The 26,908-nt window shown below is 28.8% G+C and overlaps 2 protein-coding genes across 7 annotated transcripts; one reads left to right on the top strand and one right to left on the bottom strand.

The window, feature by feature from the left end:
• The first annotated feature begins 901 nt into the window (after positions 1 to 901).
• Positions 902 to 13,037, top strand: LOC122521301 (ABC transporter G family member 23). The gene is made up of 15 exons (XM_043641896.1): positions 902 to 1,398; positions 4,337 to 4,492; positions 4,911 to 5,155; positions 5,639 to 5,816; positions 6,257 to 6,350; positions 7,542 to 7,782; positions 8,713 to 8,779; positions 8,959 to 9,196; positions 9,367 to 9,544; positions 9,660 to 9,775; positions 9,862 to 9,932; positions 10,068 to 10,156; positions 12,044 to 12,220; positions 12,319 to 12,405; positions 12,640 to 13,037. The coding sequence occupies exons 2-15, from the start codon at positions 4,389 to 4,391 to the stop codon at positions 12,849 to 12,851; spliced, it is 2,097 nt and encodes a 698-aa protein (XP_043497831.1). The 5' UTR covers positions 902 to 1,398; positions 4,337 to 4,388; the 3' UTR covers positions 12,852 to 13,037.
• On the bottom strand, positions 9,016 to 26,225 carry LOC122521300 (nicotinamide/nicotinic acid mononucleotide adenylyltransferase 3). 6 transcript variants are annotated; one of them, XM_043641890.1, is made up of 6 exons: positions 25,220 to 26,217; positions 24,492 to 24,901; positions 24,310 to 24,411; positions 24,074 to 24,240; positions 22,859 to 23,222; positions 16,518 to 16,737 (listed from the first exon to the last, which is right to left on the bottom strand). In XM_043641890.1, the coding sequence occupies exons 1-6, from the start codon at positions 25,539 to 25,541 to the stop codon at positions 16,708 to 16,710; spliced, it is 1,395 nt and encodes a 464-aa protein (XP_043497825.1). In that variant the 5' UTR covers positions 25,542 to 26,217; the 3' UTR covers positions 16,518 to 16,707. The 6 variants fall into 6 exon arrangements, with proteins under 6 accessions (XP_043497830.1, XP_043497828.1, XP_043497825.1 ...); XM_043641891.1 differs by lacking the exon at positions 16,518 to 16,737 and adding an exon at positions 17,830 to 18,271; XM_043641895.1 differs by lacking the exons at positions 16,518 to 16,737; positions 22,859 to 23,222 and adding an exon at positions 9,016 to 9,037 and having other exon boundaries at positions 25,220 to 26,209.
• Between the last annotated feature and the right edge of the window lie 683 nt (positions 26,226 to 26,908).

The raw sequence follows: 26,908 nt of genomic DNA, 5'->3' as shown, positions 1-26,908 counted from the left end.
ATCGATCAACGTATCCTAATATTCTTTACGCATAAAAAACTTTCACCTAATATCTTCATAATACTTTCGCTTTACGAGCTAAAAGAAAAGATAGAGAAATATAGAAAAAAAAAGAAGAGAAAATAAAATTCATGCAAATAGTTGATTTATTATAATATATTTTGTTATATCATCGAGATAAGTGGATTTAAACTGCTCAAGTTTTGCTTTTTATATGTTATTATAGGAAATAACACGGAAATACAAGTACGTCTCGGCAAGAAAAGATTAACCGATGAAAGTACACCATTGATTGCTACTTCTTCGATATAATTTTCTTTTTTATCATTTTTCTACTCGCTTTTTCATTGAGTATACTTCATCATGTCATCCTCATGATTGCTATTATTGTCGCGATATACGAGTTCTTATTTTCAAATAGGAAATGAAAACAATTGCAAAAGTTCAATAACAACATCATTAAATTATTACACACATTAAATGATAATAATATAAAAATATAATTACGAATATGATTAGGAATATTCTGCAATTAGAATATTTATGATTAATTTTTTTTATCTTCGAACATACCTATATGCGAAATAAAAGAAAACTAATTTTTCTTATGCAAATATTTACCTTACCGACGTAAGAAAATAATTTTATCGATCGACAGTTACATAGAACATTACTGAAAATTTCTATGTTATCAACTTGTGGTAATATATCGACAGTCGGTAAAATAGAAAACTAAATAATTTGTAATTCGTCTGAATTATCGATAATGCAATGTTAAAAATCATCCGGCGTAAAGATAGTACCGTTATAAGTACTCCTTGATGCGTTTTACTCCCTTCCACATTCTCAAATATGCCGGTCATAAAACTGGTTTAACATCATTGGGAAGACCGAAACACACCGGTCAGTCGAGGATTTAACACGGCCTCAAACGCTAGACATATCGGTTTAACTTCGTATTCGAATTGTTATTCATAGAGTCATATGAATATTATTATGTCGTACCTGTCAAGCTTGTCGCTTCTGTAATTTTAGTTTTACATTCTACAATTTTCTTTAATTAATAATAAGGGATTTCATTTCATAAAGTTAATGTTTTTATTTAAAAAACAAAAGAAGGATTTGTCAAAGAAATTGAATAGGACAGAAGAAAATAATTAATTCTGTCGATGATAAAAGTTTATTTCCTTAATACGAGAGAGAATGATTTCTATAAAGTTTATATAAAAAGATTAGAAATAATAACAATTACGATACGATGAGAATGATCGTGAAGATTTGAATAAAAAAAAAGCAAAGAATCATCGTTACTAAAAGTTTTGTTCGTAATCAAGAAGAATATCAACAGAGACTGCACAGCCTATTTTGTTTTACAGCTAATAAGGAAATAATAGATAAGTAAGTAGAATAATAGATTATGCTGTTTTCGTTTAGAGAAAGTTCACGCGATCTACTTAACATGACATTCAATTCAATATTCCATAATAATAGAAATTTAACAGTGTATATAACGTTGTCTGACCTTTTATTTATTATCCAAATGTATATTATTATATATAATGATAATTACATATTATTATTATATTATATTATATTATATTATATTATATTATATACATATATATAATGATAATTACATATTATTATTATTATCCATATAACGTTGTTGCTTTATGTTATAAGATAATTTTTTTTTAATTGCACTTTGAACTTTTTTTAAATGCGTAATAACGAGGAATCTATTTCTCTCTTCTATATATAATTTTAGGACCCGTCGAGAAGAAAATTATGCATTACATATATATTAGACTGTCATTAACATGAGCATATTTACTAAGCACAATTATTCCTTTTAATTACAATGCTTACGAATATTTTTATAAATCGTTATTTAAAATAATTGCTTTTTTTTTTCATTTTTTTCTCCATTAAATTATTCTGTTCAACTAATCTAATTAACGAAAAATATCATAAGTAAAATTACAAGCACAAAAAACAAAAGAATATTAACAAAATCTAACCAATCGTACAAGATAAATCCAACGAAGAAATTTGTCTTACTTTTAATAATTTTTACTTAAAAAAATTTAATACGAAGAACGTATTAATTTTTTACTCATTTAATCAGTTTAATTATTGAAGATATTATAAAAATAAACATTTTTGCATTTCATAGTTGAACGATTTGACAATAGAATAATATTTAAGTATAATTTTTAAATGTGTTTATATTTTAATTATTTGTATTAAATATACTACGACTCGTCAACTTGAAAATCTAGAATATAATCTGCTGAACAAAGCAAATTTCATCAATATTTTTGTCGAACAATCGTTCTAAATATAAACTGGCATGATTAATCTGGAATATATTTTTGCTTACTATCGTTTATAAATTATTAAACAAATTAGAATAATATTCAAAGAATTGTTGGAATTATCGAACACATTAATTTATCGAAATAATTTGAAACTCATTAACATATTTTTTCGTTAATTAATTTCCGTTAATCCGTTAATTGTTTTTGTGCTTTTCTTAAATTTTGTGCTTTCTTTTCCTTATATTTAAATATATAAATATTTATAATACCTCGCGTAATTATTTAACGATTAATAAACAATTAGAAATCTATGCATATTATTTATTTATTAAAATGTGAACTTTCTAATCATTAATATTTATAATTCCTTTTAATAATTGAATTTGGATCAATTTAAAAGTTTAATAATCCTTAAATAAATTTTTTCCTATAAGAATTTTGAAGTTTTGCATTATAAACAAATACTAATCTATTGTAAATTATAATATTCAGAGATATTACAAAGTTTAACATTACGTAATACGTTGTATTCTTACAATTTGCACGTTTTTACATAGATGCACATTATAAATACATTTTAATAAAAACTTACCTATCATAATGTATACTTAATGTCTAATAAATGACCACAACTGTCGACTTATTCGAGATAAAACAAAGTTTTTTTATTGATAGTATAATTTATTCATTAATTTATATTTTCTATCACTTTTTTTTTCTCACGTTTTAAGTTATTAGTTTGTATGACGCAAATCGAATAATGAATAAACATTGCTAGTATAAAATGTAACAGAAGCATATTAAGGTAACATTAAATATACATATCAAGATTTAATCAGACTTACGTATTTCATACAATTTCCAAATACCTGTGTGTTATCGTTAATGCGTTATCTTTTGAATTAAGAAAACATAATTTGTTAAGATATATCATACTAATTACAAAATCCACATCTATTAATTTCATTTTAATATTAACTATAAAATCGCGTCAGATATTTCTATTATAAACTTATCTAAATCTCTAAAATTAATAAGATAAAAATAGGATATATTTAATATTAAAAATACAAGTTATAATGAATAATGATTTGAGTAAGGCAAATAATAAATGCTTCGTTTAAATAATTTTATATTTAACGACATTATATCGCTAATTATCATAAGAAAATCATTTACGCGTAAATGCAATTAACTCGAATGCGTGTACGTACTTAATTTTAATAAATAATTTAATTGTCGATTTATGACACGTTTATGGTTTACGCATTTAAAAATATTATCAAAAAAACAAATATTACGTACTTTTACGCAAGTTTAAGCCTTTCTAATTAATTATCGAATGAGTATCAACGTAAAACGTATTCTTATAAATATATTCATAAAAATTTCAGAAACGGAAAATACTAAAGAATTTTGGATTACGTATTATGTTTTTCAGACATATACGCACGGTAAAAAGGCTAAATACTATAATAAATTTTGTATTTAAGTATTTGACGTCGTATTTCCTAACAAAATTTTTCATTTTCGATTCTAAATATTTTCGAAGCTATTCAATTCAGCGATTGGTAAATACCAATGAGTAGACAATTAATTATAAATTCTGTCGTTTTTATATCTTTTTTTAGGGGGGGAGGGGAAAGCAAGAACAAAGAAGATAAAGAAACAAAATAAACATTGATTTTCAATCGATTCTATCAGGTTGTTTTTTCGTTCGGAAAAAATAATAAAAAAAACTATCAAATCGAAACGGAGACATTGAAATCATGATGACTTTGCAAATACGTCAATTGTAAATGCAAATAAATATTACAAGTACTTTACTTATTTTCTCTCTCTAGATATATGTATATTTCTGATGCAAATAACGATAATTAAATTGTTCAATTATAATCGCGTTTAATTGCATATCGGTTATTATTTTCAAAATAAATATATTTATAAATATAATAAATATTAATAATCTATTTAAATAATTCACTTCTTTTTCTGATTTGTTTTTTTTTTTTTAGTCAGACTGATATTATCAACGAGTGACAACGTATCAACTCGAAGAAATCTAAAATGTACGAAAAGGAAGCGATCGTATTGAAAAATGTTATCAAATATTATGGAAAAAATTTTAAAGTACTCGACGGATTGAATCTGACCGTTGCCAAAGGTTCCATGTAAGTAACGTCATAGTAATTTCTTCATTTTTTCATCTCGAGTTTATTTCCGTTATTTGCCGTTGTTTTATTACTAAATTACATCTAACGGTATAATAAAAAAAAAAAAAAAAAAAACGAAAGATAATAGTCGTACACTATTGTCTTCCGTTAATTGGTTTAAAAATAATCCTTGAGTTGTTTAATCGCATTGAAAAAAATAAATCCTTACAAGGTGAATTTGAAAAGGACTTTTTGTTTTCAAGACTAAAATAATAATAATAATAATAATAATAATACTGACTGAAGTATTTTTCCTTACTATGATTAAAAATAAAACATATAAAGTATAATTTAAAAGTAAAGTAAAATAAATAAAATAACATACGAAAGTTTGTGAAAAAAAATAACAACAAAAATGTTAAATTCCCATAAACAGATACGGATTATTGGGTCCAAGTGGATGTGGAAAAACAACTCTTTTATCGTGCATCGTTGGTATCCGAAAAATAGACAGCGGTGACGTTTGGGTGCTAGGAGGAAAACCGGGTACTAAAAATTCGGGTATTCCAGGACCTCGAGTTGGTTTTATGCCGCAGGACATTTGCCTCGTAGATGAGTTTTCTGTAATCGGTGCACTGAATTATTTCGGAAGAATAAATGGAATGGAGGATGACGAGATAAGTAAGATATTTTAAAAATTTTTCTAAATAAAAAAAAATGCAAACATAAAGATTAATTCATTTGCATTCCAATGTGGAAATAATCTCCACGCGATTGTTTTTGTCAATTGTCATGATTATTATCCGTCATAATAATATTTGTATCTCAAAGGTTAACAATTGTTATTAATTCAAAAGATTCTATCGGCAATCTTTTTTATAGAATACGCACAAAAAATCTTTTAATGTATTATTTAAGTAATTATACTTTTAAATTATTTTGTATAATTATTACATATCACTTTTAAATAGTAAAAATTACAAGATAATAGACGTAATTATATAAAATGTACAGACGGTTGGTAACTAAACCGCATTCGATTAAATTTAATTACGTATTTAATGAAAGAATCAAGAAAATAATTAAAAAGGCAACAAATTATTTATCCCATGTTTTTAATAACTTGACGTGACATTTTTATAATCCATTTTTTTTTTTTTTCAGAAAAACGATATGAAGATCTAAAAGAAATTTTGCAATTACCGCCAAAAAATCGTTTGGTAAAAAATACGAGCGGTGGTCAGAAGCGAAGAATATCATTGGCTGCAGCTTTACTTCACAATCCGGAATTATTAATCCTTGACGAACCAACCGTAGGTCTTGATCCGGTTTTAAGAGATGAGCAAGTATATTTTTAACTTATCCTATTTAATAAAGTGAATAAAAAGAGTAAGAGATGATGAGTAAAATATTTTTAACCCGTTCGTTCCAACGGGCGTACATATACGCTCTCGAAGAATGAACATTCACGTACGATGAACGTATCTATGCACTATCGAAAAGTATGCGATCAGATACAAAATAATAACGCGTTAAAAAAGTGTTAAAACTTCACATAAATGTATAACTTGAAAATTAGTTGTCTAATTTTGTTTTCATTGTCTAGACACGCATCATATTTTCATTAAAACACTTATCTAATATTAAAAAAAAAAAAACAACACGTTGTTGCTCGTATTTCTTTCTTTTTTAATTTTCGATCACTCAATTTATTGATATAGTTTAATTTTTGTTTATAATTTTGTTAATTCGTTTATCTTGTAACTTGCATCTTTCTTCCAGGATTTGGAAATACTTATCTAGGATCACACAGGAGAACGGTATTACTGTTATTATTACTACACATTACATTGAGGAAGCCAGACAAGCGAATAAAGTGAGTAAAACAAACAGTCAAGAAAAATAAAATAAATATTTCTCTTCTTGATTAATCATCTTCTTGGATTTTCTATTTCTTATGTTTTGGCATGTTTCACGTTAAAGACTACAATTCAATCGAGTATATTAAATTTTATGAGATAACAAAATCGTAATATATGGAACATATATATGCTAATAGTGGGAAATCAGGCAATGTTAGCAATACCCCGGCATTGTCCTCAATGCAAAGCATTTTTTGACAATGTAGGAAACAAAAGAATTTTTACGGACTTTTCCTAAGCATTGAACATAATACTTAGACATTTTATGGAACACCAAATGCTATTTAGGTAATATTGAAAAGTATAAATTATCAGGCAACAGGTACACACAGACATACACTCTCCACCCCATAATCAAAACACACCCCGCTCCCACACACACACAAAAACGAGCATGAAACTGGTTGTTGAGAATGTTCGTGCCGCTATACTATGCGTACCTCTATAAACTGAAACTTAATCAATGCTGGTGTGTTATCTGTAGGGTCTACTATTACTTATATCATAGAAGAAAATTATATTACATTTAGACCGATATTCATAGAGATTTCCATGAAAAATCTGTACCTTTCATTCCTTATCGTATCGGAAAATAAGCAGATTTAGAACGAAATATTTGATATCTGGTTTGTTACTTTACCGGTTTTTCATTTATCATTCTCAAGAATTTCAAGGAAATGTGAGAAATATGAATACATTTCCGACTTTGTCAAAAGACGCTTTGCATTGAGGACAATGCCGGGGTATTGCTGGCATTGCCGAATTTCCCGCTCTATGCCGGTAACATATATATTATATCTACGTTTCCGCGCGTGATTCTATGTAGGAGGAAAAAAGAATAAGAAAAACAAAATGAGAAAAACAAAATGAGACGATTAAAAGCAAAGGAAATAGTTCGATTAATTGTTATGCATCTATTCAAGAAAAATATAAATAAGTAAATTGCAGAGTTTTTATTAATAAGAATGAATCATGATAAACAAGGAATATTAACATAATTACGTGAAAACATAATGCGTTTTGCAATACGTATAAAACATTTATCGTTATTATTTTAGTCATTAATTACTTTCACTTATGAATAAACAAGAAAAAGGTAACAAAAGCAATAAAAAAAGCTAATAACATGTTTATATTGTTTTTAGATCGGTTTAATGAGATTAGGTAAATTATTAATTGAATCTACTCCTGATCAATTGTTGGATCGTTTCCAGTGTGATAATTTAGAAGAAGCTTTTCTTAAATTAAGTAAAGATCAAGAAGAAAATGTTAACAGAAATGTGACTCACAATTCTGAGATGTTGCAAGAAACAGAATTTGTAGAAACTTTGGTTCATCATCCTACGAATTCATCGAGTATTCCAGCACAACCAATTAAAAATTTATGTACGTATATTGGTACAAGTATAAATTATACATTAAAAACCTCCATTATTTGAATTATACTTATAGGAAGGTGATATTATAATTATTCGGATAAAGGAATTTTTTTTTTTTTCTAATAGAACGTTAACTCTTAACACGATGGTGAGTTTATAATATTTCGAAAAAATGATATAACAATTTGATCAAATATTACAACTCGATGTAACATAGGAAATTGTATTCACATAGTGTTCGAATAATAGAGAATTCCGAATAGTAAAAAACGTTCGAATACTATTTATTATATTATTGCAGATTGTCGGATACCGGAGGTCATCCATTATACGTGGGTTTATTGACAAGTTTTACTCACTTTTATGATTTTTTTAAATGAAATCATTTTTTATCGAGGTTCTAATATTTTTCAGCCCCCTTTTCGCATATGCAATAGTTACGAAAAAACGATGAAAAGAAAAATATTCTATTATTTTTCGGAACGTTGATAATTTTTCTTGATTTTTATTTTCTTATATTAAAATTGTTATAAAAAAAAAAAAAGAAGAAGAAAAAAAATACACATTTACTAATTTCGAAATTATTATCTCATATCAAATGAAAATAATAAAAAGAACAACGATAACAGATAACAAAACTCGATAAAAATAATAGAGTAGAAAACAAGTTCTATATAAATGCAAATAAATGCAATTTATAATTTATTTCTTTTATTAATGATGGTTTTTTCTGAAGCTGATTAATCATCCTGCGGTTCGTGGTTTTTTAAGATTTAAATTGCTAAATATCAAACAACGAATTTCTTATTAATTAAAACAATATTTAGAAAAAACGATAATAATAATATTCTGAATGTTTTTTTTCTTTTTATGAATTTAATACTCCACGTGTTCCATCTTTTTCTTCAGTTCACTAACAATAAACGACTTTTTACAGCTACGACTTCTGGAAGATTCAAGGCTCTTATAATCAAAAATATGACGCAATTCTTACGTCGTCCTAGGTACGATGATAATTTATCATTCTTTGCTAGTTAATTTTTCTTTCTTTTTATATATCTCTTTAAATCAGGAAAGTGTAAATAATTTCACAGAATTTAACCATCATGATAATAATAATAATAATAATAATAATAATAATAATAATAATAAAAATAATAATAAATATAATATTAACTTACAGTGGAATCGTATTTGCTGCAGGATTTCCAATTATTCAACTTACATTATTTTTTTATTCCTTTGGTCACGATCCTCAAAATCTGAAAATCGGTATTTTCAATGAAGAAACTGGGAACTGTAATTTTGGTCAAAATACTGGAAACGTTGTTTACACGCCGGACGATTACGGTGGTACGTGCAATGTCATTGACTTTAGTTGCCAATATTTGCACAATATAAAGAATATAACCTCGGAGAAGGTAAGAAATATAACATAATAAATATGTAATATTTTCTATAACAAATTAAATAACATACTTTATAAATATGTGTATACATTCTTGCTAGACAATCTGTATGATAAAATTTATTTCGTAGATCATTTTTTTCACTTTTTTTGTTTTTTGTTTTTATTTTTTCCTCATCAAAGATATTCTACGATAGTTTTTCGGATATGGAGAATAATTTGAGACAAGGAAAACTTTCTGGGATGTTACATTTTGGTAAAAATTTTACGGAAGCATTGCAAAGAAGATTTGAGTCGGAGAGATATTTGGAAAATGAAGAATTTGAAATGGGAGAAATTCAAGTCTGGTTGGACATGTCCAGTAAATATATATTTATAAGTTTTTAATTTTTTTTTTTTTTTGTAATTAAAGCAAAAATTAGAAGGAAAGGCAAAAGAACTCTTTTTTCTTGTTTTTTTTTCTTTTTTTTCGACAGATAGACAAATTGGAATTTTCTTAAAGAACGAACTATACAAGAGATACTTTGAGACCGTACAAGATGTCATGAAAGAATGTAACTTATCTAAGAAAGTAGCGAATGTACCATTAAATGTAAGTATAATTATTCTCATGCATTACAATTGACGATTAATATTTATTTAAACATCGATTTTATCATCGAACATTTTTACTTTCAGTTCGAAGAACCTATTTTTGGTATTCTTGAACAAGACTTTACATCTTTCAGTTCACCTACTTACATTTTAACGTGAGTTAAACAATTCATTTCTTTATCTATTATATATATATAATAATAATATATTATTTATTATAATTTGTATATTTTTTTGTATAATATTAACATAATATTATGTATATATATTTGATTTCTTTTTCTGTTTAGGTTATGTTTTTTCGTAGCAACTGCTCTTACTACCACGATATTAATTTCAGACAAACACGAGGGGATTTGGGAAAGAAGTCTCGTTCAAGGTAATCATTCATAGATCTCGAATGTTCGAAAGTTCCAAAAAAAAAAATAAAAACCAAAAGAATCGTCTGACATTATTACATTTATATATATTTTTTATGTCACGTTTTAATTATTTAAAAAATATATATATATACGTATAATTTTTAAATTCAAAATGGTGAATGTACAGCTCGATAGGTCATAACGTAAATTGAAAAATTTACACTAAACCTACCATAAGCGGTTAAATGACTATATATATAAATTATAGAACGAAATTTTATGTAATTGGATAGCCAACAACACATTTTCTTTTATTTTACAAATTACAAGGTGCGGTCATTTAGTAACCGCACGCGCTAGGTTTATTGCCAATTAACATGTTGAATACCAAGGTCGATCAGATATGAGAAATAGAAGACGGCTGGTAATTTAAAAAATGAATATAAATAAAAACTAATTCGTTTCGAAAGAATTTTTTTGGAAGGATTAGGAAGATCATTGAACATATGTAATATTTCTTATTATGTAACTTTTTTTAGGAAGTTACCGAAAATATTCAAATTAATCAATAAAAAAATGTTTTGAAAGAAACACATTATTTAAACCATAGCAAAGAAACGAAGATATATCAATCAAATAAATAATATAAATATTAAAAGTTTGTTCCTAGAGTATATTATGAATAATTCATTAATAAATAGTAATTCGACCATGGTATGCGTGTATGTGTATTAAAATGAAAATTACGTTAACGTTGTGTCAAGAAGATAAATGAACGATCTAGAATAATTTATTCATGATCAAACCAGTTTCAATTCGATATTAAATCTCACACAAAAGCGTGAAGAAAAGCGAAAAAAAATTTTCGTCATCTATTATTTTTCACTTTCATGCATATCTTGAAAATATTACATATGGTATTTAGAAATAAAATACTTTAACCTTTTGCACTATTTTGACGAGTCTGACTCGTGATGAAAATTTTAGGCCAAACATGGATGTCACGAGTCGGGCTCGTTGTTCAGTTCCAGATCAAACATGAATATCACGAGCTTCACTCGTACTCGACATTTCAGGCCGAACATGAATATCACGAGTCCGACTCGTACTCGACATCTTGCGTTCGGTCGTGAAAATAGATTTCAAATTTCGGCACGTGCGCTCCGCCGCTCGCCTTTCACCGCGTTTGGCCTGACGTTTCCTGAAGTTCCGAATAGTGCAAGGGGTTAAAAATACACTTTCACTTCTGCCGCGTATTATATCCTGATACGTAGTCTTTAATTGCAATCATGTTTTAATAACTACGGTCCTACGATACAACTATAACAAATATTTAAGTTTAATTAGCAGAAAAAAAAATAATCAAGTAAATTATTTTGTTAGCATCTCTATAAAGCAACCTATGAAAAACCGTGTATAATATTTTCTCGGATGACCGCGATACCAAGAAGATTAATTAAATGATTGCATTCAATGGGATAGAATACACAATTTGTTGGGTGTTACTCACTAAACGATAATAATTGTTATGCGAGACATGCAATACTATTAATGCGAAAATTTTTAACGAAGACAATTTTTCATAGTAAACTATTATATCGGTACAGGCAAGTTTTCTGCGAAAGATACTACTCCAACTGTACTGTTGACATTTTCTATAATTGAATCCAAGGAAACAAAAATATATATATATATATATATATATATATATATATATAATTAATTAAATTAATAAAATTAAAGTTAATATAATAATTAAAAGTAATCCAATCTGTCAGCTATTCGATCAGAGTTGATATAGAGAGTATGATAAAATACAAAAATATAAACGAGCATTTAAGAATGATTACTATATTATAAATATCTTTGTTTTATATTCTTACATCTTTTTTTGTTTTCTGTAGGAGTTAAAACACCAGAAATATTGATCTCTCATTTCGTGGTAGAACTGATGCTGATCATAGTACAAGTCTTAATAATCTGTACCATAAGCTTCCTTTATTTTGGAGTAAAAAGTAAAAGTTCCCTTGTTACAATCATAGGGATAGTATTTTTAATGGGTATATGTGGAATGACTTATGGTACGTTATATAATTCAAATTGATTCTATTAAGAAAAAAAAGTAAGATGAAAAAGAAACTTAAACAAATAAAATAAATTTATTTTGTTCGATCGACAGGTTTTACGGTTTCGGCATTTGTCAATTCGCACATTTTCGCGGATTTCGTAGTCACTGGAAGTTTCTACCCTTTAATACTTCTTAGCGGTAAGTATGAACAAATAATAATAATAAAAAAAAAAGAAATGTTAATTAAAATTACATTTTTCGCGTATAAACGGATTATTTACCCAACAAATATTTTATTGTAATTCCTAATGTTTTTTTTTGGTTTACTTTTTTTTGGGGGTGATTTAAAAAGAAAATTAAAACGGATGAAAATTAAACAAATTGTAATTTTTTCTAATATTTTTTGTTTTGTTTTTCTTTTTTATTTTTCAGGATTTCTCTGGCCAATCGAAGGAATGCCAACTGCGATGAGATGGATAAGTGTTTTTTTACCAACGACAGTACCAGGAATATCACTGAGAGCACTTATGATCAAAGGCCTTTCTATTAGCAATCCTGAAGTTTACATCGGTTTCCTCGTGATAAGTGTTTGGACGATTATTTTGTTTTGCCTATGTCTTTATGGTCTTAGAAGGAAATTTTAGAAAAGAGAAGAAATAAAAAAAAATAATAATAATAATAATAATAATAATAATAATAAAGACGGCAATCTTGCGTCTAAGAGTGCCTTAGTTTTTAAACGATTAGTTTTATTTAAATCGCTGTTAGTTGTTTCTAATGTCATTTTATTCCGGATAGGTTTTATCTTTTTTTCTTTTTATTTATTTTTCCTTTTAATTACTAAGGTTTATCTCTACGCGATCTACCTTTATTTTATTATAGAGATTTATATGAATTTTATTTTTATAATCGCATAATTTAAATAACTTTTAAATTATGTAATTAAATTTAAGTTATGTAAAATACGTTTCGGATCGTTTTAGAATGTATAGTTTTTAATCGTTAAATAGAATCACACTATCATAAAATCTATTTTAAATCTATGGTAGAAACGCGATACGACTGTAAATTATTTAATCTTTTCTCTATAGCGGAACTGGCCACCGGAAAATTACTGTTCAACGGTACTTCGTATCATAAAAGTACAATTCACGTTGAACGGACGATGATTTCTGGCGAGTTTGAAGTGTTGGATAAAAAGTTTCTTTGAAAAAATAAAATTAATTATTATCGTGATAATATAAAACTTGAAAGAAGAACTATACGACAAATAATGTGTCATTAACATAACACGTCTATGTATATTTCGTATTTCTTTTATGTTTATATATCGAGTCAACTGTAGACGCAAATATTAAATAGCGAAAAGATTAAATTGGAATTAAAAAGAAGAAAAAAAGAAAAAAAAAAAGAAAAGAAAAGAAAATGAAACCAAAAGGAAAGCATTTAATCTTCGAAAGAATTAATATCTTAAGAATATTTTAGGAGGAAAAACTAATAATTCTTGTTAAGAAAAATAATTTTCTCTCGAATTATGTGTCTAGTCAAATACTAGGCGTCGGTATTGCAAGATAACGTTGCTACTTATTAAATATTATAATAAATACATAGAAAGTACGTAATTTCTTACTCGATGAATTTCATCCAATGCGTATTGAAAATAATAGTTCGATTAAAAATGTAATGTTATTTACGTAATTAAAATATAAGAAAATTTTTTTATTTCATTTTGATTAATGTAATTAAAAGAAAGAAACATTGTGTGGAAACGCAAATCACCGATTATTATTATTATTGATCGAACCTTCGGAATGACTTCGAGGAAATAATCATATAAAAAACATCTAATACCATTAACGTCAGAATTATATTAAAGTCAGAATTACGTAAAGTTTGAAGAATTATATCAGGTTTGTGTTAAAGTTGTGCCTGGGGCTAAACTGGGACCGTACTGGAACCGGACAATTTTTGATTAGAGACGGATTAAATCCGATACTATCTCAGATATCAGACCTGAGATACCTTTTTTTTTTTGATATTTCAACACAATTGGTTGTACATATAAGAATCTACATCTAATAGCATATTTTTTAAATATTATTTTTGTCTTATTTTTCTTTGTAGAATATATTTTTGTAATGTTCGGCGAGATAATATTAGTGTCGCCCTCTATGTATATAAATACACGCTCGTATTAATTATTTATTCATAATTTATTTCTTTTATCTTGGTATACATATGTTCAAATATATAATTCACGATGTTTAGCATAATACACTAAACGCGATATTACAAACATATACAACGTGCGAATAATATTTACGATTACGTTGTTTGCAGTTGTTCCTGTTGTTATTAGATGTAATTGGTATATATTTTTCTTCTTATTTCTCTTTGTTCTTTTTCTTAATATAAACTTCTATGTCGTACTTGTAATTTCGTAAAGCAGGTCGATACAATCGTCAACACTTCTCCAATAGAATTTATTATTCTCTCTCTTTTTAGGTGGGACATATAATTTAATGAAATAATTAATATTTACTCATAAGGCTGTTTCGTCATAATAATTGGTACTCGTTTGTTTTTTCTTCTAACTTCTTTTTTTAAATATAAACTTTGATGTATTTACATATAATTTGCGTGTTCGTAAAATTCGATCGCCATATCTTTTATAATAATTACTTTCTCCTCTTATACAATAGATACAATCGGTTAATTAAATTATACAATTAATTCATTTTTCAAGACTCTTATGGTTCGAATTAAAAAAAGAAATTATAAAAGAAAATGATCAATTCGAGGATCAAATAATTATTTACATTAAACTTTACATTCGGATCATCGATATCAGCTTGTCTTCGTACAACAAAAAATTACGAAAAGATTACACCTTGTTAATAAGAATATTTTCAGAATGTATTTTAAATGAATAAAATATATTAAACTATATATAAACGAGAACTCGTGTTATGCCATATCCCTCTTAATTTAATTTTATTACGTTCAAAAAAATATTTGAATTAATTATTTCGTAATAAATATATACTAGCTTATATATATTTTATATAAAAAAAATTTCGAGCAGCGTTCGATCGATGCGTTAAAAAAAAAAAAACATATCATATAATTAAGAGAAAAAAAAAAAAAAAAAAAAACAGATTTTAGTTTTACAATTATTAGATGGCTTTTAACTCCTCCATCTAACAATAAGTAGAAAAAGTTATATTCGGTATATGTACCGACCGATGTTTAATTAAGATAAAAAGAATCAATGATTTTTGATATACCTCCGAGAAATGATCTTGAAAATAAAACTATGTATATTTGTATACTAACTCTATTTCATTCCTCTTCATGGTGCAAATATATTTAATAACATTTATTCATTACACTCGTCCCACGTAATCATGTAAGTGTGCGTGTTAAATTGAAACATCTCGTTTTTACGTATTACATACGTATATTAAAAAATATAACGTGTAATTAAAAAATAAAAAAATTATCGATTACAATACACGGCGATTACGTATAGTTTCTAATTACAGAAGCGTATATGTTTGTTATGAAACCATCAAGATAACCAAATAAGATTAATCGATCTTTTTTATTAGCAAAAATAACAGCCTACGCAAAACTTCTTCTATCGTTTCAAAAATAATCATAAATACGTTCTCTCGATATATTTCATGCTAAACGATTCTCACTTATTGCATATGTTTTTTTGTTGTTGTTGTAAAATATATATACATATAATATGTACTCTTCCGTACGTACATATAATAGATTATTCTGAAACAAATGTGTATCAATTCTTTCGTTTTTTTTATGTTTTGCGCGTAAGTATAATTATATTCCTTCATTTCCATACGTTCGTCTCTATTTATCTCGATCCTTGATCGAATAATTTATATATATATATATATATAAATACGTACATACCTAAAAAAAAATTAATTGCATATTACAAGTTAACTATACAAATGCAAGATCGTCCAGTAGGAGAGAATATGCTATAAAAAGTCAAGAAAAATGAAGACTTTTCAAAAAAAAAAAAAAAACAAAAAAGAAAAACCTTCGGATAAAAATCAACTATCCAGCAGCCTGACGAGGAACGATCTAGAAAATTATTAAAAAAAAAATACAAAAAAAATAAAATAAAATACAAAAAATATGCAAGCTCCTGCACTGACCTATTTTCTTTGTGATTTCTCGTTGAAATGATCTTCTATATTCCGACATTATAATATTCTAGCGAATTCTAAGTTCTCTCTCGTAGGTGTACGTTCTTGTTGTTGTTGTTGTTGTTGTTCTTGTTGTTGTTGTTGTTCTTGTTGATGATGTTGTAGCTGTTGCTGATGTTGCTGTTAGCCGTGCTACTAACGCGATTGGCGCCATTACTACTGCGATTGTTAGTAGCATTATTAGTACTTTTAGCAGTAAGGCAGGGGCCACATCGGATTGGCAAGGGACGAGCAGCAAGATAGTCAACTATCATCTGTCTTACAGTAGGCATGCAGGTTTTGTTGTACCCTGGAAAACACATATCACATGCTACATCAGAACCGAACCGTACACCGGCTTTTATCACGCCATCGTGTTTTTATCTTTTTTCTTTTTTTTGGTATAATTATCATTATCATTATCTCTTTTATATACTTTATATATTTATAATTATTTTTATTTACTTATTTCTTTTTTTGTTTGTTCGTTTGTTCGTTTTTTTTTTGTTTTTTCTTTTTTTTTTTTGTTCAATCGAGAAAAAGGGATAATATGAAAATCATCATATAAAAGATCATATTTACGTTAATTATTACTTTTGTTTTTTTGTCGTATTCGATTTATAGATTAATATTTACAAAATCTCGTACGATATTTTTTTTATAAACGATTAACAATAATATTTATATCGACGATCTGTAAAGTGTACAATCGTTGCCTCGTTTTATTTTTTTTCTTCTTCTTCCGCTTCTTTTTTCGTTTTTTTTTTTCTCTTTTTTCTTTTTTTGTTTTTCGTTTTTCTAATAAATTGTTCTTTTTCGTTTAAAATTTGTTAATCAAACATTTACTTTTTAATTTTAGCGATTGCGTGATAAGAGCCGTCGTTCATCGAACACGTATAAGGAACATGTGATCGGTCGGAAGAGATTTGGAGTAAACACATACATAAAATACTTGGAAATGGTATGAGAAGAGAAAGATAGATAGAAAAAGAAAAGAAAGAGAGAGAGAGAGAGAGAGAAGAAAGCGCTCATTCAAAAACGAAAAAAGAAATAGTACAATAAATGAAAATAAATAAAAATAAATAATAATAAAACAAATATATGTGTGTAAGTAATAATTATTATTATTATAAGTAATAATAATAACAATAATTAGCCTACGATCAAGTCATTCGCTCCTATTAAAAGCGTACGAACGAATAACTCGTATATGTATATGTATATGTATATGTGTATATATATACATATATATTGATTAATAAATACGTACGTATTTCGCATGTTCTAAAAAGATATCGCTATCTACATTAGCTAAATACGTGGAAAGAAAGATGTGCGTGATGAATGGGGAATGAAGAAAATACGAGAAAAATCGAACCAACGTGACTTTTTTTCCCGTGAATTTTGTGGCTAGTGTTATTGAAGAAGGAAAAGGAGTGTGATGATGATCAGGTGAATGGAAGCCGAGATCGTATAAGAGAGAGGTATTTCCAAAAATCTAAAAATACTATGTAGTCAAGTACATGTTCTCTTGAAATGTTCTCTTCGAAAATCTATTCGATTCGAAGTTGACAACGCACACAACCAACGTTTGCTCATTGGTTTCTAATTATTTTCCTTTCTTTTTTTTTTTTTTCATACGACAACAACAAAAAATTAAAATAAATGATTAGAAAAAATCTAAAGGAAACTAAAGTCATATTCGAATCGAAACAATTTTATGATCGATTAAAATTAAAGGAATAAATAATACGTAACGTTTTTCTGCGAAGCTGACATGAGCTGAGAGTCATCGATTGAAGAAGATGTTGTTGTTGATCGTTTAGTTAAAATTCCAATTGCATCTAAAAACGACGAGGCGAGTAAATGAATATTTAAGTAAGAGTTTGTAAAAATGAAATTAAAAAAAAAAAAAAGAAAAAAAATAGAAAAAACGAATGAAAGGAATCGATCGACGAATCGATCGTTCAATTCGGACAAAAAAAAACGTTCTTAGATACAAATGGAAATAGATTCGCCAAAAATAGGAAAGTCTTTCGAAGCAAGATCGATAACACAAGCAAACGCATAACATCGTGCAAATTTAGTGAAAAATACACTAACACCGGCCAAGAGTTTAGAATCACTTGCTGATTTTTTTTTTTTTTTTTTTCATAAAAATCTATTACACCGATCAATTTCGTTATTATAGTTGAAACTATTAATATCATTATTATAGATCAATTATTAACAAGTGAAATTATTTTTTTTCAAAGATTTCGTCGCAGCATTTTCTTATCTTCATAATGTTCTTTCATAGTTCATTTCATACGTTCATTTTAAGACAACGCTCGGAATGGAACATTCCTATTGGAACATTTTTGACGATTTCTTGTACAAAAAGAGATGAAAAAAAAATTCAATCAAAAACAATAAACGAAAAAATAATTGCCAGGATATTCGAAATAATGTCAGAATAAAAAATACGATGTGATTTTTTTTTGTTCGAATGAAAAGGGCAACTCGAAGAAAAACAATTATTGCTACAAAAATATATACAATGAAAAAATATGTCGACATATTTCTCGGAAATATTTTTTCGACAAATAAATTTATCCCGATTACTCTAAAAAGGTGTTCCACTTGTATTTTCTCTTACATATAAATATCCTGTTTCTTGCGGAACTTACTTAGTGATTCCAAACTTTTTGCCGGTAGTGTATAAACAGATATAACGTAGGATATTAACGAAAGATAATCTAAAGATTATCTGCGACAAAAACGAGGAACTACGAGAAGGACTAACTAATAGTAAGTTTGAGAGTAAGTTTCCGTTTACCTACATGGTATATATATATATATATATCTCGCCGTATGTATATATACATATATATATATTATGTTATATGTAAATAAGTATATATATATATATTATATTTTTTCTTTTTTTTTCTCCTTCTCCTTCTTCATCTTTCACAAAGATCGTTTCGAATGAACGAACCAAAAAACGAATAATAATAATAATATTAAAGCTCGAAGGTTGGCACACGTATTCGCATAACATGTTTAAAGTCGGAAGAACTTCGTGTTTAAAAAGTTACTATTATTTGTTTTAAACAGTCGTTAGCCGTAATGAAGATAATTATTCGCCTCTCTGCTTTTTCTTTTTTTTTCTCTCGTAAATATATATTATAATATTCGATAATATCGATCTAACAGACGTCTTTTTATCGGTCGATGTATTCCGTAAAGACTAATTTATATGTATATGCATATATATATATATTTTTTTTTTCGCTTAAATATATTGCATATTTTATATATATATATATATATTTATATAATTGAAACTATATATTTCTCGTCGTATTGACACGCGTTACTAGGATTGTCTTGGCAACTTGCCGTATCTCTTGAAATCACATCGAACGTTTCTTAAATGGAACTGCGACAATAATTATCAATTTTTTTTTTTTTCATATCTCTCTCAACGTCGATATAAATTATCGTGATTTTGGCACACGATCGTTATGATCGATCGAAATTGGAATAAATTGGCGCTTATATCTATCAATGTAAGTAACGAGATTCACGTTGGCGTCACGTGAGGAAGAGAGCCGTCCTATGTTTTATATATAACAGTAATAATAATAATAATAATAATAATACTATTAATATAATAATGATAATAATAATACTAATAATAATAATAACAGTAATAATAATTATAATTATCTATAATGTCTATATCGATTTGATTATTTTCTATTATTGAAAATAATAATTTAATTCAAGCCTATATACTCTTCTTGTGTTTCGCATTCTTGTATATTTTGTTCTTTCGTACAAGTTCACACATCGTACGATTATTTTTGTAAAGCGTTAAACAAGAAGCGTACGTTATTCCTTAAAATTCGTTAAACATCTGTCACTCGCATGTATACATACATACATATATACATACATACAGTCAATGAATAAAATCTTTATGTTCGAACAGTTTCGCTTGTACGGAAGAAAGACAAAGGTGTGTTGTATTTATATGTATGTGTTGAGTGCGTACATGTACATATATATGTGCTTCTACGCATATACATACATATACATCCTACTTTATCACAAAAGCCGAAGATTAACGAGAACCGAGCGAAAAGGAGCCACCACAAGGGGAAACCGAAGAATCAAGTTCATTATAGTAACGTTAATTGCAACAAGTCGATCGATTACAAAGCCGTTTCCTTTTCGCTAATGATCTTGATACCGTGCTTGGTAAGTATCAGTTTAACAGTCTCGTTATCCCTGACCTTTGGCTTTTCGTTCCAATCGAATGCCCTATCATCGTTATCCTCTTGACCAAGACTCTCAGCTAACGAGTCCAAATTGTCCGTGGAAGAGTCCAAATATCTTACGTTGTCGGCTGATCTTTGAAGAGACTTGCATCTTCTCGAACTATTTCTCGAGGATCTTATGTTGTCCGCGGAACCGGTAGACTTTCCAGATTTCGATCTGAGACATTTGTCGTTTCTTGTCGCAAAAACCTTGGCTAGTTGAAGATTATCTGCCGATGAATAACGTCGTTTGTCTTGCGAGCCAACGATTTGATGATCTTCTGGTTTCTTTTTTAACAATGATCCTTTACGAGTGATCTTTCTCGAGCCGCTAGAAAGTATCGCAAGTTCGTCCTTTGGCACGAAATATTTGTCTTTAGTTTTTAAAGATGAACCACGAGAATATATCGATTTGGACGTTACTTTTTCGTTTTCTTTAGACTCGTTCTCGCTTTGTTGTAATCCCCGATCGTCCACTGATTCGGTACCGCTCATCAAACCGCAATTTTCAATTTCGAAACTATCTTCTTCCAAAGAAACATCCGTTACCGTGGTATTATCCAAGATTTTATAATCCTCTTCCTGTAAAGCTCGTTTCTCTTGATAACCTTTTACTAGCCGTGGAATTACCATTGGTTCTTTTTCAAATTCCATATTATCCCCTACCTCGCCATATATTTCACAAATTTCGCATAGAGACTCTTCGTTGTTCGTCGTGGATAAAATCGTACGATCCAATACTTCGTTGGAACTTTGAAGATTCAAGGAACTACATATATCGCATTCGGTTGAGTCCTCCAATGAGCTACAATTAGAACGTAACGTATAAAAGATCTCTTGATTCGGACTACTTATCTCTTCTTCCGTTTTCATAGTAAGTTCGTTCATGTAATAACATATTGAACAAAATTCCTCTGAAGTCTGAGGATCGAATTCTTCAGCTGTTACTAATGTTTGCGATGTACTGCTATCTGTCCTCGATGGTTCGCCTAAGTAAACCTCTTGAGTCTTTTTTATCGACTCGTAACTCTTTGATTTCTTCGAGAACGTGTCTTTCGAAGTCTTGCCGGCTTTTTTTCTCAACGTCGTCCTAGATTCGTTAGCTTTGATCATCGAATCCAAGCTACCCTTTAAAACTGTATCGTATTGTTGCGGGTTCATCGTTGTTTCTTGACTCCTCGTGTCGCTAGTTCCTCTTCTAGAATTAGTTAATTTCAATGATCTCGCTCTTCCTGGCTTTTGTTCGATCACGGTATCATTAATATGATCTTGATGGTTAGGTGAAATGCATTCGAATTGACGCAGTTGACTGTCCTTTACCTTTCTCGGACTTTTGCGAGAATTCACCACTGATTTCAAATACTTACCATCTATTTCGAGATTCGAATCTCGTTTAGACGAACGTTTAGAAGACTGAATCTTTTCTTCGATTTTGGCATCTTCAACAATTTTCTTACCAATTTTTTCTTTTGCTTCACAAGTTTCTAGATTTTTGATCATTGGATTTTCTATCACAGAGACAGCTTCGATCGTGCTAGCAGCTGGACTCAACTCGACGCTTTGAAGAACGTTATCTTCCTCGCGATCTTTTTTCATATCTATGGCAGTGTCCAAAGAAGTTTCATCAGTGTATTTTTCGGTATTGGGCTCTTCCTTTAAACTATTATTTCGTCGATCATATTCTATATCGTTCGAGGTATTTTCTATAACGGTTAATTGTGTAACTTGAATCTCTTTTTTTACGCTCTGATTGGTAGCAGCCTCTTCGTTCTCTTTATCACTGTCTATTAATTTACTATAAGTATGATCATCTGTGGAAAGTGTAAAATCAGAAAGTGCACACTCGAATCGTGGATCTATTTCAGACTTTACTACATTCTCTTCCACGGACAATAAACGAACATTGTTATCTTTCCTGACATCCTCGGATTCTAATTTCACATCATCTACTTTTTCTTTATCAGTTTCGGTTATTTGCGTCCTATCTATAGTATCGCTAAGTCCTACACTCTCGACTGGACCGACATTAACCGAGACATTCTCGAATTTATCAACTTTCGAGGATGTCTCACCTAGTTTGCTAGGAACCCTTGTGACCCTACTGTCTTCGTTAACTAAACCTACCTCGTCGAGTAACTGCGATTCACCGCTTTCGGTGGCAATGATTTGTTTTGCTTGACCTGGATACGCGGCCTTCGTGCTAGATGTTACGTGCTTGGCATTACCATTCTCAGCGGTGATCGCGTTAATAAATTTCTCGCGAGCCTCTTCGAGACCCATCGGCTGCCTAGAAGCGACGAAGGCCGCGCTCGTTGCGTTCTGCAAGTTCTTACGCAGAACGGTATCGGGAACGTCGATGCTTATAATTTCAACCGGGCTCGGGGATTCCATGGTAACGTCGCTAGGCGACGGCGATAGGAAGGTGCTTTGGTACTTGGGATCAATGGTCAAGTAATCGTTCGCATTGGGCGAGGTCAGGTCCAACTTACTTCATTGTCCAAGAGGATTGGCAGCGTGAAAAACAAGACACCGTATTGTTTTCGTTACAATGTTACTAATTATATCGTTCAATCTGCTTTCTACGAATATCCGCTTCACTGATCGTATTATACAAACAGTTATCGGATTTTTTTTTTTCTGTTTTTCGAAGAAAACTTGCAACACCAAGTTTTCATGACAGTCAGTCAAACGGATATATTTTTTAACTATGTGCTGATGTAATATATATGTGAAGACTATGAAAAGTATAATGTAAATAAAATTTATTTATGATCGTAGCATATATATATATATATCGTGGAATTTTTGGAGAATCTAATCGTATTTATACATTGATAAATCTTATCATGAAAAAGTAAATTAATGGATTTTTTTTAAATCTATAACAATGCATTGGCCGTATTTCACATATTCTTTGTGCATTATTACAAATTGCTTAATGTTAATGAATCTGTACATTTTTCTAACTCACCGATTATACCGATGATTAATATTTGCTATAAAAATACAGATTTTCTATACAAAATGTGTAAAAATAAATTTACGTTTATAATTCTTCGTAAATAATTCATCTGTGTGATGAATATATATACATATATATTTATCTATCTTTAACAATTTGTCTCTGTACAAGTTCACGAGATCCCATTTGGCACATAATAAAATTTTTAAAATCTTTAAAATTCAACTAAGCTATCTATCGATTTATGGCTGAAATGATTATTTCTATACAATATCTATCTGAAGTTATTGTCTTGAGAAAATCTATTGTTAAATGAGTTATTGATTAGAGTGCGTCACTATTAAGTAACATTTGTAACTAAATTACATTAAACTCACATTGTCGTTGTAGAAGACTTAGCGCCATAGATTTCATTTTTGTAGACATAATCAATGACGGAATCCTGAATAAGATACCTTACGCTTTCACCTCTTTTCAATGCTCTTCTTATTTTAGTAGAACTAACTTCATTTGGAATCCATTCTGTTACGATATGAATATTATGCTACAAATAGAAAATTAAGATCAGCTTTAACTCAAAATCCAAATTATTAACTACTTTATTATTTCTTACCATATGTCTTGAAAGAATATCTGAATCATATATAAACTTGTTAGGATTAGAGCCCTCTCTTGTGATGACAACGAGACCATGCTGACCAACTATCGCATCTATCTGTATAAGCAAAATTTAAATCGTATAAATACAAATATTCTTAAATAAAATACATATTTAATATAAAGAATTAAACTAACATCTTCCTCCATCCACAAGTCGCACTTTCCAAAACTTTCTAGAAGATCTGCTCCGCACAACAATTTTATTTGAATTGGTAACTGATCCTGACTATTTTTAATATTCTCTGGTATCCATTCCAAATCCTCTTTTGGTATATTATTTCTAATATCATTTGTATCAAACAAAATTAGATTTAATAAATTTTGATGATGGTGAAGAGAAATTTTAGTTCTCGTCCAGCCGTTCTGTCTTGTTTCCCAGGAACTAAGTCGAATCCAATCATTGTTCTGTAATGCTAAGCGTAGCATGGCACACCTATGCGTAACCGATGCAAGTTCTTTCTTTGCATATGCATCATGAACCGGAGATATAACTCCACCAACCACTATGTGATTACCCATCCGATGTAAATGATCTCTTGCTATTTCTACAAACAAAAAGTCACATAAAATATTTCATTAATATATCCAAAATAATAAAATCATAAATATGTAAGATAAATATATTTGAACCAATCAAATGTTATTATATAATCAAAATATTTATGAAGCATGACATGACACAAAATTACGAGTATAAATAAGTAACGTAACGGATCAATAATGAATTCATTAAAAATATTTATAAAATGTCTAAGATCCTGTGTTTTCTGTTCTACAATAAATGCATAAAATATTACGCAATAAGGTAATCATGTATCGAAGGAAAAGAAGAGATATTGATTTTAAACGATATAACTACGTACCAAACATTCGTAAATGCATATTGGTTGGAGGGTTATAACTTCCACAGGACATAAGAATAACACGCTTAGGTGACATTTTGTCTCTCTTTGTTAGACAGCATCTACTGACAACCGTTTTATCGTATCTTTTGGTCCTCCTTCTCGAAAAGTCTTGATTTTGAAACACTAAGTAGCACGCAATTCGCGTTATAAAAGTGTAGTAACAAGCATCGTAAAACCGGAGCAAACTCCGCACCGACTGACGTTTCAGCCATATTTGATATCGCGTTACCACCAAAGTCAAACGATCAATTTTTTCCAAAGTCAAGTAAAAACGTGCCATTCAAAATGATCATGATATAATATCTTATTAAATAAAACGTCATTTATTATCTTGTATAAATCATATCTGTGATATAATTGAATCATCTTACTTCGATATGAAATAACCTTCAGTCTCTTGTTTAATCGAACGAACGTATCTCGATTTCCTCTTTTTGAATTTGCGTCAACAAGTTGTATCTTATACATTTACTTACTTTTCTCTTCTTTTCTTTCGGTCGATAATATCGGGTTCTTCCGTTTAAAGGTAAACGTAATTAAAATTAAAGGCAAGAAAGATCTACTTTGTTTTCTTTTCGAATGATAAAAAAAATTGTAAATAAGATAGAATTTATGCATTGGTTTCGTCCAGTCATACTAATGCATCATTCAACTGTAAATGCAAATCTCAAACTTTTTCTCTTTCTCTTTTTCTCTGTCATGAAAGTTTTCAATTTAGAAATGCATGATTTACAAACAGATGCAGCTAACTCCGTATAACCCTCGGAAAATACTACGTATAGAACTTTATTATATTGAACTGAAATCAATACTCTACTCCGTATATTTTACCTTCAGATGGCGCCACTTTATTTTATTCGAGAAGAGTGCATTACCGAGAGCACACGAGTTATGACCCCGATTTATGCAACCTTTTAAAATACCTCTTACGCCAATATTACGTAAATGTAAAGTGCCTCTTCACCGGTGCCAGTTTCTAGTAAAGTAAGCTGGACTTTGATATACCGCTGAAGGATTTAGAGTAACAGCTTTATAGCGCGAGAATATATATATAAAAATATATATGTATACAGATAGAGATAGATATATAGACTACTATGTATATACTACCGTTGTCGGCCATTTTTTTCTCTTCCTCTCTCTTTCGCTCTTCTTAACCCTCTTCTTTCTTCCTACGCGTGAAAAAAAAAAAAAACTGTGACAAGGGTTACGGTGTCGTTTAATGATACACAAATTTTTATTTTATTCACGTTTTCTTTGTTTTTTTTTTCCTTTCCTTTCCGCAGAATCGAGGAAATCATTCATTGAGAGAACAAAAACCTCTGCAATACGAATAGCAGTTACAAGTAAGTATGTACAATAATATAAGTGCTTGCCTTTCTTTTTTATTTATTTATTTGTAATTATTATTTTTTTTTTTTTTAAATTTTTATTTTTACTTTTATCTCATTTCTTCCTCCCCTCTCTCTTTCATCCTTGATGCTGTCAGGTTTATTCCTACTTTCGTTCTGTTAATGGTAATTTATAATGATAATCAATTAATTAATACAATAATCATAATCATAAGCATAAAGACGTACTCAATTGTATCAATAACGTGTTCTGTTCTTTTTTTTCTCTCTCCCCCTCTCACTTTCTCTCTCTCTC

Source organism: Polistes fuscatus, unplaced genomic scaffold, assembly GCF_010416935.1.
Source record: "Polistes fuscatus isolate 324 unplaced genomic scaffold, CU_Pfus_HIC Scaffold4, whole genome shotgun sequence".
NCBI lineage: Eukaryota > Metazoa > Arthropoda > Insecta > Hymenoptera > Vespidae > Polistes > Polistes fuscatus.
The sequence above is the reverse complement of the archived record's forward strand: the minus strand, read 5'-3'. Positions and strand labels throughout refer to the sequence as shown.